General features: G+C 41.7%; 1 protein-coding gene across 1 annotated transcript; it reads left to right on the top strand.

The window, feature by feature from the left end:
• The first annotated feature begins 1,364 nt into the window (after positions 1 to 1,364).
• Positions 1,365 to 5,647, top strand: LOC100704245 (actin, cytoplasmic 1). The gene is made up of 9 exons (XM_003444484.4): positions 1,365 to 1,516; positions 2,556 to 2,680; positions 2,764 to 2,892; positions 3,176 to 3,286; positions 3,467 to 3,551; positions 3,758 to 3,919; positions 4,050 to 4,241; positions 4,687 to 4,868; positions 5,188 to 5,647. Exons 2-9 carry the CDS (start codon positions 2,558 to 2,560, stop codon positions 5,329 to 5,331), a joined length of 1,128 nt encoding a protein of 375 aa, XP_003444532.1. The 5' UTR covers positions 1,365 to 1,516; positions 2,556 to 2,557; the 3' UTR covers positions 5,332 to 5,647.
• The last annotated feature ends 11,366 nt before the right edge of the window (positions 5,648 to 17,013 follow it).

Genomic DNA, 17,013 nt, shown 5'->3' with positions numbered 1-17,013 from the left:
TCCATGGTAGGATGGACTTTCAGCATGAACTGCTTTTACCCGCACAAAACAACATCAGAGAAGCACGATTACAGAAACGTGCCGCCGCAGTGATTCATAGCCAGCATGGAGTGAGACAAACTGCTGTGTGATAAAAATCTGCATGTCCTGGAGTCATCTGATAGAGTCCAGCGTGCAGCAGAAAACACTGAGCTGGAAAAAAGCTTATTTGTATCATCCAATATAGATTTCAAATATCTGATTACAGATGTTTGTGCAGGTGCTGCACGGTGTTCTGTCTCTGAGGGAATGTCAGTGATTTCATGAAGCTCAGTTCACTAAATATTTGTTCACAGCTCATAAGCCTTATAGATGCTGCACAGCCCACATCCCAGAACAGCCACTGATCGTTAGTTTAGAGTCAGATTAATTTAACTGTTTAGAATGAATGATTACAAAGACGTTAGACTTCAGGCCTTCTACACTTTTCTCACCCACAGTGCTCTGATTCAGCTCGCAGGCTTGTGAAACTCTGTTTTTTCCCATGAATGTTAAAATAATAACCTTGAGTTTGGAAAGACCTTCTGTGTGAGAGAAAAAGATCAAAATGTGTGTTAGAAGAGGAAAAATACATTCAGACCATGACCTGAGTGTGTCTGAGTGTTTCAGCCTGTTTCTCTCAGTCCGGCTCACAGAGGCAGGAACAGGACGTGAACACTTATTTTTGCCTCAGGTGGAGCGTTTATCTGTACCTGCACAGACCTGTGGATCATTGGGTCGATAGCAGCTCTGCAGAGCCACAAAGTCACACCGAGTTCTTCGACAGTTCCCTGGAATTTTGGGAATCTGAGGTTCTTGTTTCATGAGCAGCTACGATTACTAAACTGCTTCCTTTCACGTTTCTGTCTCAGAGAGGAGTATGATGAAGGCATGTTTGCTTTCACCCCTCATACTCTCGCTTCACTCCAGTCACAGTTTTCCAAGTCAGTGGTTCCTGATTGCAATCATGTGACCAAACATTTGAACTTGAATAAATAAATAAAGGTTTTTTTGTGTTATTATTTCCTCCTGTTTGACCTTCTGGGTGATTTGTGTGATGTATTTGGTTTATTGGGGCTTTCTTGAATATTCAACATGCAGAGAATAAACTACATTTAACCCAGAGCGTACTTCCGGTGCTCCTGGCCAATCAGCGTGCTCGTTCTCAGGCGGACTCCATATTAGATTAAAACCTTTGCAGGATTTTTGTGCTGGAGGAGAAATCAGGATTCCGTCTCTGGTACTGGCCCCTCCCCTTTGACGGATGCCTCCTACAGCCAATCAGCGCGCCAGCTGAGAGCACCTGAGAGGTCCTGGTCACCTGGACCAATCAGAGCGCGAGCTGTCAGAACGTTACCTTTTATGGGAAACGCCAGCCGTCCCGCGAGCGCGGATAAAACCGGTGCGCTCGCGCTAATGTTGCTGCAGTAACCGCACAGCTGGGCCTGAGAAACATCCGCGAGACTTCACCACAGACACGCCTGACTCACCTGCACAGGTAACACTCAGAGTACAGTTTCTCATGTAGTTCGGAGGTCAAAGTGGAACAATTAGGCTGAAGCTCGGTTTAATTAAAGAGCTCAGATTTCAAGTTAAAGCTGTCGCAGCTGAAACACGGATGTTACTCAGAGCTGCGGTTTCATTAAAGAGGCGCTAAAGAACAAACCGGTTCTCAAACCGCTAACTTTGATCTGACTGAGCTCACAGAGGCCGGTGGAAACCGTCTGTACAGCAGCCTGCACGATGAAAACTGAATTATGATGCTGAGATCTTTAAGTAAAACTGGAGGAAAACGTACAACAAACTGAGTGATGTTAAAGAGAAAAAAGCCAAAGTCAGCCTCATTTCACTGTTGTGTAATATGTGCAGGTCATGTTTCTTCTGAAACTTGAAGTGAAAAGTGTGGTAAATTTCTTTAATGTTCATGACTCTCACTGCATGAGGTTTATTCAAGTTTAAAAACTGTCAAAATCCATCTTCAGTGGATGAGTGATGGCCCGAGGGAAGGGCTGCTCCTCTGTGCTTCCTGTTTTTAACTCTTACAAAATCAGACCTCCTGAATCTCACTCAGACCTGCTGCTGTAGTTTTCTGCTCAGCCAACTTAAAAAGATGCGTGACTTAGTGTGACCTGGACAAGTGCATAGAAACTACAGACCTTGTTCATAATGGACTGAGCCAGATGAGAATCTGGGTTTGCAGAGCAGGAGGGTTTGTTCTGTCTGAACTTGTTGAAATGTTCTCCACTGGAAAAAGGTGACAAAACAACTCAGTTTGGCCAGAAGCCACACCCACCATGAGCGTTCATGTTGTTGCCGGAGGGGAAACAAATCAGTGATGCAGGCTGAAGCTGAACCAGCTTAAATCTTAATTTTGAGGTGAAATTAATTTCAAGAGAAACCCCGAAACAGGAAAATGGAAAATGCTCAAACTTTTCTTTAATAGTTCAAGGCTCGTGCGTTCAAGGAGCACACGCAATCTTACTGTGTGTCAGACATGGAAGAAAACATTTGTCAGTTCAGTGACTGCCTTTTTTCAGACATGGAGGACGACATCTCTGCCCTCGTTGTTGATAATGGCTCCGGTATGTGCAAAGCGGGTTTTGCCGGAGACGATGCCCCCCGTGCCGTCTTTCCCTCCATCGTCGGTCGCCCTAGGCACCAGGTAGGAACATCACCTGAACATCACTCTCAGGAATCTGACTGCAAGCCTGTGCATCAGCCTGATGTGTGTAACTGTGTCTGCAGGGTGTGATGGTGGGAATGGGACAGAAGGACAGCTACGTGGGAGACGAGGCTCAGAGCAAGAGAGGCATCCTGACCCTGAAGTACCCCATCGAGCACGGCATCGTCACGAACTGGGACGACATGGAGAAGGTGATGGACTCTGTTAAAACTGACATCTTTCACTACAGTTTTCTTTAAACCCCTGAATGAAATCTGACCAGTTTCAACAGGAAACCACAACAAGCTAAACTGGTTTTAATTTTTTTTTTTTTTTAATTTTAGTTTTATTTTTGGGGGGTTCCTCTTGTCTTGCTGCTGAAAGATGCCATTTTCAACTTTGATTTCGTCACCTGAGAAGAATCAGAGTTCAGACTGAATACCTTCTGATTTAATCGTGCTTGTAGTTAACTTGCAAGCTGCCTTTGTCGTGCAGATCTGGCATCACACCTTCTACAATGAGCTGCGTGTTGCTCCTGAGGAGCATCCAGTGCTGCTGACCGAGGCTCCTCTCAACCCCAAAGCCAACAGGGAGAAGATGACACAGGTGTGTGTGAAAGACCATCTCTGATCAAAGCAGCTGATACGCTGAACCTGAATCCTGTACCTGTGAAGTTTTTCTAGCCTAGATGCATTTTGCACTTTAACTTCATTATGTTTTTTTTAATTTCCAGGCTAATAGTGTAATTATAGTAATTGTACATTAAATAGTCTTTCTCTGGTGCAGATTATGTTCGAGACCTTCAACACTCCTGCCATGTACGTGGCCATCCAGGCCGTGCTGTCGCTGTATGCTTCTGGTCGTACCACAGGTGGGTCTCCAGTATTTCAGGATCTTGCTGTGCAGAGTTCTGCTTCAGATTAACTTCCCTGTTTAGCTTGGGGCTCGTTTCTTCAGTTGGGGGTTGGTGCAGCAGGGTCTGAGTATTCTGTCCCTGCTCAGAGCAGCAGCTTGTATCCATTAGAGGAAGCACAAAGCTCAGTGGTTCCAGAGTGACCTGAGTGTTCTGTCCTGCAGGTATTGTGATGGACTCGGGTGACGGTGTCAGCCACACTGTGCCCATTTACGAGGGCTACGCTCTGCCTCACGCCATCCTCCGTCTGGATCTGGCTGGCAGAGATCTGACAGACTACCTGATGAAGATCCTGACAGAGCGAGGCTACAGCTTCACCACCACTGGTCTGTGTGCAGTTTTACCTTCAAGCATGCTGACGTAAAGCCATAATCTGCAGCTACTGCATTTACAAACCATGACCATGATGCGCACGTCCGTCTAAGTGTCCATTTAACTGTCAACTCTGACCTCCAGCTGAGCGTGAGATCGTGCGTGACATCAAGGAGAAGCTCTGCTACGTGGCTCTGGACTTTGAGCAGGAGATGCAGACAGCAGCTTCCTCTTCCTCCCTGGAAAAGAGCTATGAGCTTCCTGATGGACAAGTCATCACCATCGGCAATGAGCGGTTCCGCTGTCCCGAGGCGCTCTTCCAGCCTTCGTTCATTGGTTTGTAAATCATCAGTTAAGATAAGATGGCCTTTATTAGTCCCACAGGTGGGAAATTTGTTTTGTTACAGCAAAAGTGCAAAGTTATGTAGCAGAAATTGGAAAACACTGGAATGCAATAAAATAAAGTACTATATAGAATATAATAATATATACAATAGAATAAAATAGAAATACAAATGCTATATACAACTGAGTAAGAAAATACAAAAGTACAACTTCGTCAGAAGAAGAATTGCACATATAGCAGTCTTATTGCACGTGTGAGGGTTTGATCAGCTGCAAAAGTCTTTGTTGTGGAGTTTGACAGCAGTGGGGAGGAAAGACCTGCGAAATCTCTCCGTCCCTCACCGTACCCTCCAGAGACGCCTGTTGGAGTTGAAGCCTTGGTGCATCAAGTCTCTTGACGTCAGGTCTCTCACTTCTGCACTAAAACTTCATTCAGGTATGGAGTCAGCTGGTATCCATGAGACCACCTACAACAGCATCATGAAGTGTGACGTGGACATCCGTAAGGACCTGTACGCCAACACTGTGCTGTCCGGTGGCACCACCATGTACCCCGGCATCGCCGACCGCATGCAGAAAGAGATCACTGCCCTGGCCCCGCCCACCATGAAAATTAAGGTTTGTTACTTGGATCTCTTAAACTGTAAACTTGTGCAGTGTTGCACTTTAAAAACTGCAAACTTTAAATCTGTCATCAACTTCTGCCCATGCCAGACGGGAGGCTCGGTGTTGCCCTTTATCGGTGCCATTTAACTTCCTGGTTATTTACACCCTCCTCTGGCATTTGGCACTACTACATAAATCTATCTGAAGCTAGTTTTGCTGCCCTCTAGTGTACACTTTTTCAAACTTAACTACCTGCTGCTGTGCATCTCTAGACTGGCCTACAAATGTTAGGTACTTACCTGCCTCGTGTCTAATCTGTTCTCGTCTCCAGATTATCGCTCCCCCCGAGAGGAAGTACTCCGTCTGGATTGGTGGCTCCATCCTGGCCTCTCTCTCGACTTTCCAGCAGATGTGGATCAGCAAGCAGGAGTACGATGAGTCCGGCCCCGCCATTGTTCACCGCAAGTGCTTCTAAAATGCTTCCGTGCTCCTCCCCCTCCGCCTTGGCAGGAGTCGCCGTACTTCCACTGTCCCAGCTAGACGGGTGTCTGGTTTGTCTCACATGGACACGCCTGAAGATGCTGTGAATACGACGAATCAGGTTTAGGTTTTAGTGTTACAGTAAACGTTTCACTTCAACCACATTTAAAACACACTTAACAATTCTGGTCCAGTTTGAGCTGTTGCAAACGGTTAGTCAAGAATTTCCACTCAATCTCTCTGGTCATACAACCTGTCATGAAACTCTACAAACTGTTAAAGTCTTTCAATAAAATATCATTTATTTACTTAATCACTGAGTGGTTGTTTGAGTTTATTGCTATAAGCCTCAACTTTCCACCTCGTCTGAGTAATTTACACAAATCAACATGTACATTTCAAAATAAGGTCAATATTACGATCTGCCGCCATGGGAACGGGATTAGGAATCAGTTTCATGGTGCACTGCAGAGCGTCTGATGCTGAGAGCTACATAAGTCTCAGAAGAGGAAGGACATGTCTTCACCTCCCGCGTCCTCACAGGGTGACATTTAGGATTTCCTGCACTTTGTGCTTCAGTAAAGTGTTTTACACTTTGTTAAACGACGGCAGCTTTGTTTCAGTGTTTGTTTCCTGTAAGCTGATCTCACAGATGGGAGAAATGAAAAAGGCCACAGACGAGTGCGCTGATGTCAGGAAGACATTTGTCTAAGATTAGAAAAAGAAAATCACAGCAATAAAATGATGTCTCACCACTGAAGCACAGATGTAACTAAAGTAACATTAGACAGTTAAAGGCTTACATTCAGTGGGTAGGCCACCTTCATGGTGATGCACCTGTGTCCAAGCTGTCACTGCTGACTCGTCACATTTTGATTTAGATTTTTGTTCTTCACCTCCTAAATACACACTTGTTTCCTTTTTTATGCATATACACATGCATGCTTAGCATGTTTTAATACTTCACGTGTGTTTTTTCTGTGGTCTTTGCATCAGTGTGTTACATAAAAAATGAAAGCAATGACAGCAGCAGAATAATCCATGAATGGATGCAGTGTTTCATCCTCCTGCAGCTTTCTGTTACTTGCTTTCACCTCCTGGTTCAGTTTATCCTCTTCATGTATTCGCTGCCAGATCTCCGTTCTTTCTTTATCCCAAGCGTCTCGATGTTTCTTCACCTGTCTGTCTGTGAAGAGTGCTATATAAATAAACTTTTGCTTTGGTTCATGACATTTACTTACCTTTACTATGATTGCTTCCTTCATTCTTGTGTATGTTTTCATGTCTTTCTATTAAAGCACTAAATTAATCTCTGCGTCATGAAGCTTTTCTAATCTATGAGATGGGAAAAACATGAACAGTGTTGAAAACAGATGGATTTGTACTGCACAGTGAAAAGACTGATTATGTTTGAGAAGACGTTTGATTATTTGACATGACGTTAGTTCTGGGACAGCAGGTTGTCAAGGTTTACTTAGTGGATTTTCAGTAAATTATAACTGTATACATATAACGGTGAAATGTTGTTTCAGTTTTAGTTCCATTAATTAAAAAAGACTATATCCTAACTTTTGTTCAGAAAAGAGATGAAGCGATGAAGCAGTGTTGGACACTTTTTATGGACAGTGTCTTTTATGTAACAGCTCTGTGTGTGTGCTGTGTATTTCCAGTTAGAAACATGGGTGTCACAGTGAAGGTGGTGTAGTTATTGGCACTGACTCGATATTTCCAAATAAAAAAATGATATTATTTAGTAACTACAGATCATGCTGTAGTTAGTATCTGTAGTACTGTATCTGAGACTGAAATCTGCACCTTCTGATCAAGACCTGTAAAGGTCTCTACATCTGCTCTGGGTGTTGATGTCAGAACCAGTGAATGGTCAAAAGAATAATCACTGAAGATGTTCAGGATTTCACAGATTTCACAGAGCCTCAGTTTGTGTTCCTGTGTCAAGTCCTCAGGCTGTATCACCAGCAGGAACACATGAGGTTCAGGATCAGAGTCTCACACAGGTTTCCACATGTCCTCTTAGTTTGTGTTCAGAGATGCTGGAATGAAGCAGATCTGGTGTGTTGATGAGAAATGTTTCTTTGCTTTGAATGAGTCCACTGACTCTCACACAACAGTCGGTTCTTCCACTGTGTTAAATTTGTTCTCTCCCAGTATGAAGTTTCCCACTGAACTCCTCTCAGACCAGATGTGGGGCGACTGTGGCTCAGGGGATTGGGAAGCTCATCTGTAACCGCAAGGTTGCCGGTTCGATCCCCCTGCTCTCTGTCCTGGTTGTTGTGTCCTTGGGCAAGACACTTCACCTACCGCCTACTGGTGATGGCCAGAGGGGCCGATGGCGCGATATGGCAGCCTCGCTTCTGTCAGTCTGCCCCAGGGCAGCTGTGGCTACAACTGTAGCTGCCTCCACCAGTGTGTGAATGTGAGAGGGAATGAATAATGGCACTGTAAAGCACTTTGGGTGCCTAGAAAAGTGCTATATAAATGCAATCCATTATTATTATGTTCCCGAGCAGGACAGCCCAGACATGTGCAGAGGAGGGGGGGCAGGAGGGACTTGAGCACCCACCCCTTTCCTGATGGGTGCCCAAAATGCCATTTTGTTGAGGCAATTTTTTTTTTATTAAAAAAACCAAAAAATATGTGTGCGCTCGCAGAGTCCTGCCTGTGCCCCTCAACAATAATATTTAACAATTAATCACAGATTTGCTAAATAAAAGGATTTTTTGCTCCGTGGGCGGTCCGGAGCTGTAGGAGAAACACAAATTAACTCAGAGACAGACTGATGCAACACAACCAGTAAGTAGGTGTACAGCGTACACTGTAGTCTATAGCACACAGCAGTATTAGCTTATTACGTACACGTTGGTAAGCTGTCTTGTGGCAACTGACGAACTGAAACAAACGAGCGTGCTGTGTGTGCAACAGCGCGACAAACATTACCTGTCCTTTTATTAACTGCACAAGTAGTGCTGGTCATAGCTGCTGGCGCACTGGGTAAGGCTGTCATGGGTCTGTAGCTCTGTCGCCGTTTTAGTGAATATATTTAGTTTTAAAGTAAGTTACAGGGCTTTTCCTGCCTTTCTGGGGGGATTATATTTCACTTAAAACGATCTAATATGCATGTCCACATAATTATGGATTATTATAATTATGATATTTAAACACACACATTGTATTTTAAAGAACATACATTAAGAAACAGATTATATTAGATTTATATTTTAAATATGACAAAATGCTGATTTTCCAGCAACAAAATTATTGTGTCTCTAATGTTAAAACATTTAATAAATTTTCTGCCTGTACAGATTGGATAGTTAAACATATATTATTTTATATTATTATTTATTTTTGTATTCTTTTTACTTTATTATTATAGCACTAGGAAATACCAAGGGAAGGATTCTGGATCAGCACCATGATGCAGACTTGTGCCCACAGTATATACAGTATTCTGAAGAAGGTCTAAAATGTCATTATAGATTAAGTACAAGAGTTGTTAGTTGTAAATAATAGTTTATTGCAATAGCAAGTTGTGCCTTGTTCTCAGATGGACAGCAAGTGGAGAGTGATAGATGAGATGAGGGGATGAAGGAGGAAGAGAAGCAAAGAGTGAATCACAGGCAGAGCCGAGTTTATTTCTCACAGTTTTTTGTTGCCTTGTGGTTCCAAGCGCTGTCACCTATTTTTTCATTTTGTTATTATCTCATAACACTTGTTGATTCAGCTAACATCTCTCCTATGGACTTTTTAATGTCTACAGTCTCAGATCAACACAGCCCTGCCCTCCAGCACTATCAGCAGCAGAAACCCCTCAATAGCTACATTGTACCCATCAGGTAAAACACAGGCTACGTTTGCTTTGCCTTGTCCCCACCTGATGACAGTGATATAGTACGATGCCATCCCATTCTAGATTCTTAACTAATGTGTGTTAAGGGACGGGCGGGGGCATCTGCTGCAACCGGTTGGGGTGAGAGAAGGAAGATAGGATGAACAAGTATGATTCAATGCAGAGAGGTCTATTAACACATAGTGAGTGAGAAAGGTGACTGGAAAGGAAAACTCAATGCATCATGGGAATCCCCCGGCAGCCTACATGCAGAGCAACTAGGAAGTGTGTTCCAGACTCTATTTCAACACTCAACTGACAGTCACACCGTCCCCCACCTGTGGAAACACCTACAGTCATCCCCATCCCCAAAAGAAACAACCCAAAGTCTCTGAATGATCTTCATCCTGTGGCCCTCACCTCCCTGGTGATGAAGGCCATGGAGAAGATCATAAAACAGCACATCATAAGAGTAACCGACCCCCTGATGGACCCACTCAGTTTGCTTACCGAGCACGCAGAGGTGCCGATGATGCAAAAATCTTCATCTTGGACTCCATCCACAAACATCTGGAGCTCCCTGACTCCTCTGCCAGACTTCTGTTTGCTGATTTCTCATCAGCGTTCATCACTCTGCAGCCTCATATCCTGGCCGCTAAACTTTTTAGTGGCCAGGATATGGCCACTCCCGATTTCACCTGGATGATCAGCTGATACTGTGGATATTGGACTTTTTGATCAACAGGACTCAGAAAGTTCAGGTCAGCAACTCTCTTTCTGGTCTCCGTTCACCTCCACTGGCTCCCCCCTGCTCTTCATCCTCTACACCAGGGGTGGGCACCGAGGGCCGGTGTCCCTGCAGGTTTTACATGTGTCCTTGAACCAACACAGCTGATTTAAATGGCTAAATTATCTCCTCAACATGTCCTGAAGTTCTCCAGAGGCCTGGTAACGAACTAATCATTTGATTCAGGTGTGTTGACCCAAGGTGAGATCTAAAACCTGCAGGGACACCGGCCCTCGGGGCCTGGAATTGCCCACCCCTGCTCTACACTGATGATTGCACATCCACACAGCCAAACTAGTGTTTTGTTTCTTTTAAGTTACAGTGTAAAAGTTTCATATTCAAGAGATACTAGAAAAGCTGAACAATCTGCTCATTTCTATACTCAAACCTGTTTTACATTATGAGAATATGTATGTCGGTGTGGTGAACATATGGAAAATATAAAGTAGGGCACAAATTTTGGGACTTTTAATTGTATTTTTATAAGTTTTACATCTTTTCCTGCTGATAAAGACCTAAACCACAGCCATTCGTACAGCAATAAGAAGTAATGTAAAAGATAAACAATTAAATTATAGAAAAGTTCCTTTTTTGGTTTAGAAAAAAAAGAAAAGCAATTACACATTTATCATGTAGAAACACTGACATGTGCTGTTTAACTCGTACTTTTTTATCACATAATAAGATATCTCAGATTAAATGTGCAGTTAAATGTCAGCGTGTTTCTAAATCTGACATCTGGGCTCAAAAAGAAGATGCTAGGCTGTCTGAGCTAACAAACGAGTCCAGAGAAGCTCAGCGTCAACGTTTACTCTAATATATGTTTTATGCTCTTGTTGGGTTTAATACCCAACACATGAGATCACATGACTGGATTTGTTGACACTAAATTGTCTGTTGATTGTTGCCGTCTGAGAAATTGTTGCTACGATTTTGTCTTTCCTGATTTTAATGTTACATGTGACCACAAATGTATCATTGCTCTCACCTGTGTATGCTAATATATTTGATCATGTTCAGCAGCAGAGGACAGACAGCCTGATGTTAAAATAATTAATTTGCAACAGAAGCTGAAGGTGTTTTAATGCCCTATTATTTGTTTAACATTTAGACAAATACACCTAAGTGTTATTAGATTTTGCACAAATGTTATTTCACAGATGAGTCACTACATCCTCTCCATTATCTGAGAGATCAGCTCAAGTTTCAAGTTGTTGTTTGTCATAAACAGGCAACAATGGCACATCAACAATGAAATACTCAGCCTCCTCAATATTGCACACAGAAAAGTAAAAGTGCACATAAGTAACACTTAGATAAAAATAAGATAAACTATATAAATAAAAATAACATATATGAATAAAAACTAAGAATAAATAAATACAGATTCCTAAAAAATACTGTAGCAGCTGTAGTGCAGAGGTAGTGGTACATACATACAGTGTGTACAGTGATTGTGTAAACCAGGGGTGGGGACCTCCAGGCCTCGAGGGCCGGTGTCCTGCAGGTTTTAGATGTGTTCTTGAGCCAACACAGCTGATCTAAATGGCTAAATGACCTCCTCATCATGTGTTGAAGTTCTCCAGAGGCCTGGTAATTGTGGAATTACAGGGATTATTTTACATAACCATCATCTTATCATTGCATTAATTATCATTTCATCAAAGTGTTTATTGAAGCTGCTGGCATTATGTTATAATTGATATTATAGGGGTTATCATAATTAAATATTAACATGTTTATTACAGGTGCAGTTATAACTACTTTAAAATGATTGAGTTAAATATATATATATCATAACTCATATGCTGAGTATATTGGTATAGTAAAATAGTAGCTGAGCAAAGGCCTGAATGTATTCAGCTTCTTGTGGTATTTGAGTTTGCTTAGTTACAGGTGACGGAAGGATGTCCAGTCCATGGTGACCTCAAAAGCCTTAGGTCATCACCATATTCGGAAGAGTATGCCACAAGGAGGAACCTCTGTGTTTGCATTTAATTCTTAAAATACATGAATGTTCTGTACATGCAAATTATGTGCTTGTAAACGCAAGAAGGGGCGTTACAATACCCTGATGTTATAAAAGCAATCTTAGAGTGTATTTTGGGTAGAGATGTACAACTGCTTTGCAGTTTGCACCTCTCCACGCTGCGTGTATTCATTAAAATCAATTGTTTGATTGACCTCTTCTGGACCATCATTGTTTTACTCTCGTCCTCAATTTCGAACCCGTAACATTTGGTGCATTGGCCGGTTGAGGGAGAAAAGTTGGAGGTTGAGACTGAGAGGGTCCAAGGTGCTCAAACAGGCAGACACGAGTCAGTGGTCGAAGTGAGTGGACATAAGCCGGCTTATTCAAAGGTAAGGCACTACCTGTTGAATTATTTCCAAACAGTGCTGAATTGGTTCTGACAAAATTGAAAGTCTACTCACTGAAAATTACTGGTAAAGGTCTGTTTTGGTTTTGGTGAAAATCTCATGAGAAGTTGAAGTTGAAGTAATGATAAGAAAAAGAGTAAAAGTGAGTTAGAGTCTCACTAAAGGTACCGGGTTAAAGTCCCAAAGGAATAAGAATAAAGAGAATTTAGGATAAAGAGAATTTAGAATAATAGGTAATTGGTGAAGTTTGTGACATTAAAGTCTCAATTGAATATAAAGCCGGGCTTGGACACCGATATGGTGGGTTTGTGATTTTTGGGGTGTCTTCAAAATAATTAAATTGTATAGAGCGGGACTCTGGGAGTCTAACAAGTGCATTTCTCGGAGGTGACGCTCCAAATTTCCTGAGGACGCTCGGGATCTTCCTTGGATAGGGATAGTCCGACTTGGCCTTTCGTGGAGAACTTGGGAAACTCCAAAATAGGCCACTGACTGGGTCAGTTTGCCGTCCGGGGCGGTGGTTTGCACTTTTTTGGTCAGTAGAAACCGGGTTTCGGGCGTCTACCTTTTAACTTAAAACTTCGGGGAAGCCTGGGATGTGGGGTGTCCACATAACGGGGCTTTTCGGGTTGAGTTGATTGATGCTTTTAAATTGTGTAGGGTCTTAGATATTTGACCACGGTCCGGGGCCGAGACTGGTTAAATTGATCACAAAAAACTCAGGGAGTTTGTCCCTTGGAGGGTTAATTTAAAAATTGTCTAAATTGTGTAGGTTTTGGAATGAGAAGCCTAAAATCTGTGCAGTTGTAATCATAGGACGTCTGTGTAAATATATTAAGAGACTTGTCTGAGTCTGTGAGTCAGGCTGGTATTATTTTTAGACTGTGTGTGTGTGTGTGAGAATGCAAATAAGGCAGCTGAGAGGTCAATAGAGTATGAGGAAGTTTATAGAGACTGCTAGACATTGCTGATGCATGTACGCTGGTTTTGTTTATTACAATATGTAAGTAAAGTTTTATTTCTTGCCATGACTGTATGACTTTTTGCGGGGTTTTGAGATAGGATACATAAACTGTTGATACTTAAGACCGTTACCTGGGTTCTGAGAACTGAAATTGAATTTGAGATAATTTAATTAATAAAGATGTCTGTAAGCGATGTGTGTTTTGGGGTGTCGAAGTAAGATGTTTTAGGATTTTTAGATGGGTTTTGTTTCAGTTTGAGATAATATATACAGTTACATTTTCTGTGTGTGTGTTGTTGAGTGACAACATGCGCAGTTTAAATTGGGCGTTGTTCCTTCCTCTTTTTAGTTTCAAAACACAAAGGCTGTGAGATTAAAATTACTGTGAGTAACGGTTTGACTTTTGACTAGGGAAATAATATGCTTACTTTTGGGTCTATGAAGATATTTTACCTTCAGTGATGTTATGAGAGGTTTCAGTTTTCTTTTTCTTTTTTCTTTTGACTTGCTCTTTCTGATCATGGAAGGCATGTCCAAGATACTCGTATGAAAGCGTATTTTGTGTGATTTTAACTGTGTGAATGCTGTCAGTATTTGATTTGAGTGACTGGGTGATTTGTCTGAGTAAGTGAAAAGGGGAAGTCTGAGAGAGAGAAAGGCAGTGCGTGTGAGACGAGTTATGGCGTCTGAAAGAGGTTAGAGCATTTAAAAGGTGTGTATGGAATAAAGGAGTGTGAAATATATTTCTTGTGTGATGAAAAGTAGGATGTGCTAAAGTTTGAAAGTGCTTTTAATTCAAGAAAACAAAAAACAAAGGAGTTAGATTAGTTTGAGGAACAGGAAATATGGCTCTGTGTACCGAGGCTGCTGCAACAGGAAGTATGTGTGTGTGTGGGACAGGAAATGCATGCCCATAAAAAGGGAAGCTCACGGTGACAAGTGTGCACCCAGAGTAGAGAGAGAGAGTTAACTCTAGGCACATGAAGCAAATGAAGCCTTTAAGAAAAAATGAATATAATACTAATTATATGGTCAATACAGGTGGGCGTCTTTCAACTTTGCAACCTTGAGTTCAGCAGCAGAAAAGTAGATTAAAAGAATTGGGAAAATAAGCCAGTCTTTGGCTCGAAATTGTGCGGCTGGATCTCTCACTTTGTCCCTGAAGCGGAGAAGAAGTTCAAAGGACAGTTAATCGCCTGATGAAGACCGATAGAACATCGTGGACTTGAATACAGCAGGCAAACGGCAGTGCCACTGATCCAGTAACACTGATGACGACTGACGACCAGCAGCAGCATGTAAGTGTACTGTAACATGTACTGTGAAAATACAGGCTGGGCAGTTGAACAGTGGGATAAAGAATTGTGGAAGAGCACTGGACATTGAGTGATATTTTGCCATGCTGGGACTTAATCTGAAAGAAAGACTGTAAAGAAACAGAGAAGAAACAGACTGTGTTTGCTGGAGCTTTGAAGCCCGAACAGGACATTGTGCAGAGAAGACCAGTGAGAGATGAAGCTGGACGAGTTTGACTGCGAGAATATAGGATATAATTGGATTGAAAATTGAAACCTGAACTCATGAATTGTTTAGGGATGTCCACCATAGCATAACAAAGAGGTAAACATTAGAAAAGGTAAGAATAATGGAAGAAATAATTGTTATTACCTTAATGAATAGAAAACACACATACAAATTGTTACATGTGAGATTATTTTTGAAATGAATCAGAAGTGAGATAGTTTGAATCTAAAGCTCAGTGGTGAAATGCATAAATTAAATATGAATATATAGGATGCAATGAAGAAAACAGCTTACACTGCATTTACATGACCACATAACGCAAGGAAGAACAAGCTTACATACATGGCATAATTGGTATTTTTGACTAGAAAAAGAGAAATGGGTCGTTTAGGCGTCCGTGATAATAATGAAAATGTCTTAGTTTGTTATTTTCAGGAGTAAAGCAGACCCAGGCCAATTCTCCAGATGCAGGAGTCTGAAGAAATTACAGGTTAACATGAATGGATATGTTAAGGCAAGTTTCTGGTTGAATTGTTTACAGTGTCCAGGAACCTGAGAGCAAGCCCTAACTGCTGGCGGAAGGCCAGGAGGGCTGTGATTTAAGGTGGGAAATTAAAGTTGGGGTTAGTGATTCGGGGACGGAGAAAACTGACTCTTTAACTGGAGAATGGGAAAGTGTCTGTGAGACTGTGAAGCCATATATGCAAAATAGCACACACAAACATACGCAATGAAGATCGGCTTGCTACTTGTATGAGTGATAGAATGGTGTGAATGTTTAATAAAGTGATTAAAGTGTTTATAAGAGTGACTCAGGAGTGCTCTTGCACTGATTGATCAGAGTAAGTGATTAGTATAGAAAGAAAATGAAAATAATTCAATAATGTGATAAAGTTTAAACATGTATTTCTTTTGCCAAGTTAAATTGTTGAGATATGGCTGAGTATGGAAAAAGTTTGAGAGCTCGTGTGAATGTGGACAGAGGAGGTTGCTGTGTGTGTGTGATTGAGGCTTTAAAGGAGGGGTAGATTGTTCAGAGGTGCAAATTTGATTAGGAGGTGTATAAATTAGTGTTGACATATTGTGAGAACGTGCTTATATGTTAAGGTTGAATGTGAGTTTGGTAAAGTGCTTAAAGGGGATCTCGTGTACAAAACGGTGTAGCTTTTTTACGTTTTGGGTGTGTTCTATGGGTGAAATTTAAGATTGTTGAAGATTTTTGAGGTTGTTGTTTTATTTTTAATAGAGGGAGTTTTGATAAACATGGACATGTCTAAAAGGGCCCATAGTTTTTATAACAGTGCACTTATAAAGAAAAACCTGTCAGGTGATTTTGTTTTGTACTTTGATGAGCTGATACTCAGCTCTCTTTTTTCTCATTTTTGTTGTAAGCAGGCCTGCAAAAGAGTGGATAACAGCGCTGACAAAGTAAAAGGATTGCCGCGAGCCAATCCAGTCTAAAAGCAGAAAGAACTATTTTCTTAAAAACAAAGTAAAACAAATAAATGAGTTGATGTTGCTGAGAGTGAAGACTGAATATTTGCGAGATAGTCTCCACTGTCAGCAATACCTGATGTTAATGCATGTGAGTGAATGTGTGTAAATGGATGGTGACTGGACGGACGAGGCAGACCATAGGTTGGACCGACTGGACACTGACAAAAGACTGGACTAAGGTTGGACACATGACTGATAATTGTTCTGTTTTAACTTTTCTGTTATAACACAGGTTGGATCATAAGTGGAAAACTGAGTATAAAAGGTGACGTTCTGGTTAACACACAGGTTTTGTTTCCAGGTCAAGGATGCAGGCTGTGGATGGAGCCAAGAAAGGATTTGACATGATGATTAATTTGATTTCATTCCTTAAATACAGGTTTGAAGGGCCGGAGCATGTATGCCTAATATGATAGGACTAACTTTTTTCTTTTAATTTCCTAAGCTTGAGTGAAGGATTTTGAGTTTGTAACACATGAGATGTGTCACAAAAAGGGGGGTGTTAATATATGCGATTAGCTACATGAAATGTGCTCTTTTAGGGTTACTAAGCAAATGTCTACGTGACCTTTCTGAGTTCTGAGAATAACTCTGTTAAGTTGACAGGAAACACGTCGAGACAGCAATATAGGGCAAATATGTTTGAGCTTGTAATTAAATGTGGGGCTTGAAAAGAGGA

The sequence above is a fragment of the Oreochromis niloticus genome, linkage group LG12, assembly GCF_001858045.2.
Source record: "Oreochromis niloticus isolate F11D_XX linkage group LG12, O_niloticus_UMD_NMBU, whole genome shotgun sequence".
Lineage (NCBI taxonomy): Eukaryota > Metazoa > Chordata > Actinopteri > Cichliformes > Cichlidae > Oreochromis > Oreochromis niloticus.
Note: the sequence above shows the minus strand (reverse complement) of the source record. Positions and strands in the feature narration are given on the sequence as shown.

Excerpts from the sequence above, each read along its gene's own strand:
- LOC100704245 (XM_003444484.4), top strand. The coding sequence starts at position 2,558 with ATGGAGGACGACATCTCTGCCCTCGTTGTTGATAATGGCTCCGGTATG. Across the intron at positions 2,681-2,763 it reads TCGGTCGCCCTAGGCACCAG|GGTGTGATGGTGGGAATGGG; the intron begins GTAGGAACATCA and ends CTGTGTCTGCAG. Across the intron at positions 4,242-4,686 it reads CTTCCAGCCTTCGTTCATTG|GTATGGAGTCAGCTGGTATC; the intron begins GTTTGTAAATCA and ends AACTTCATTCAG.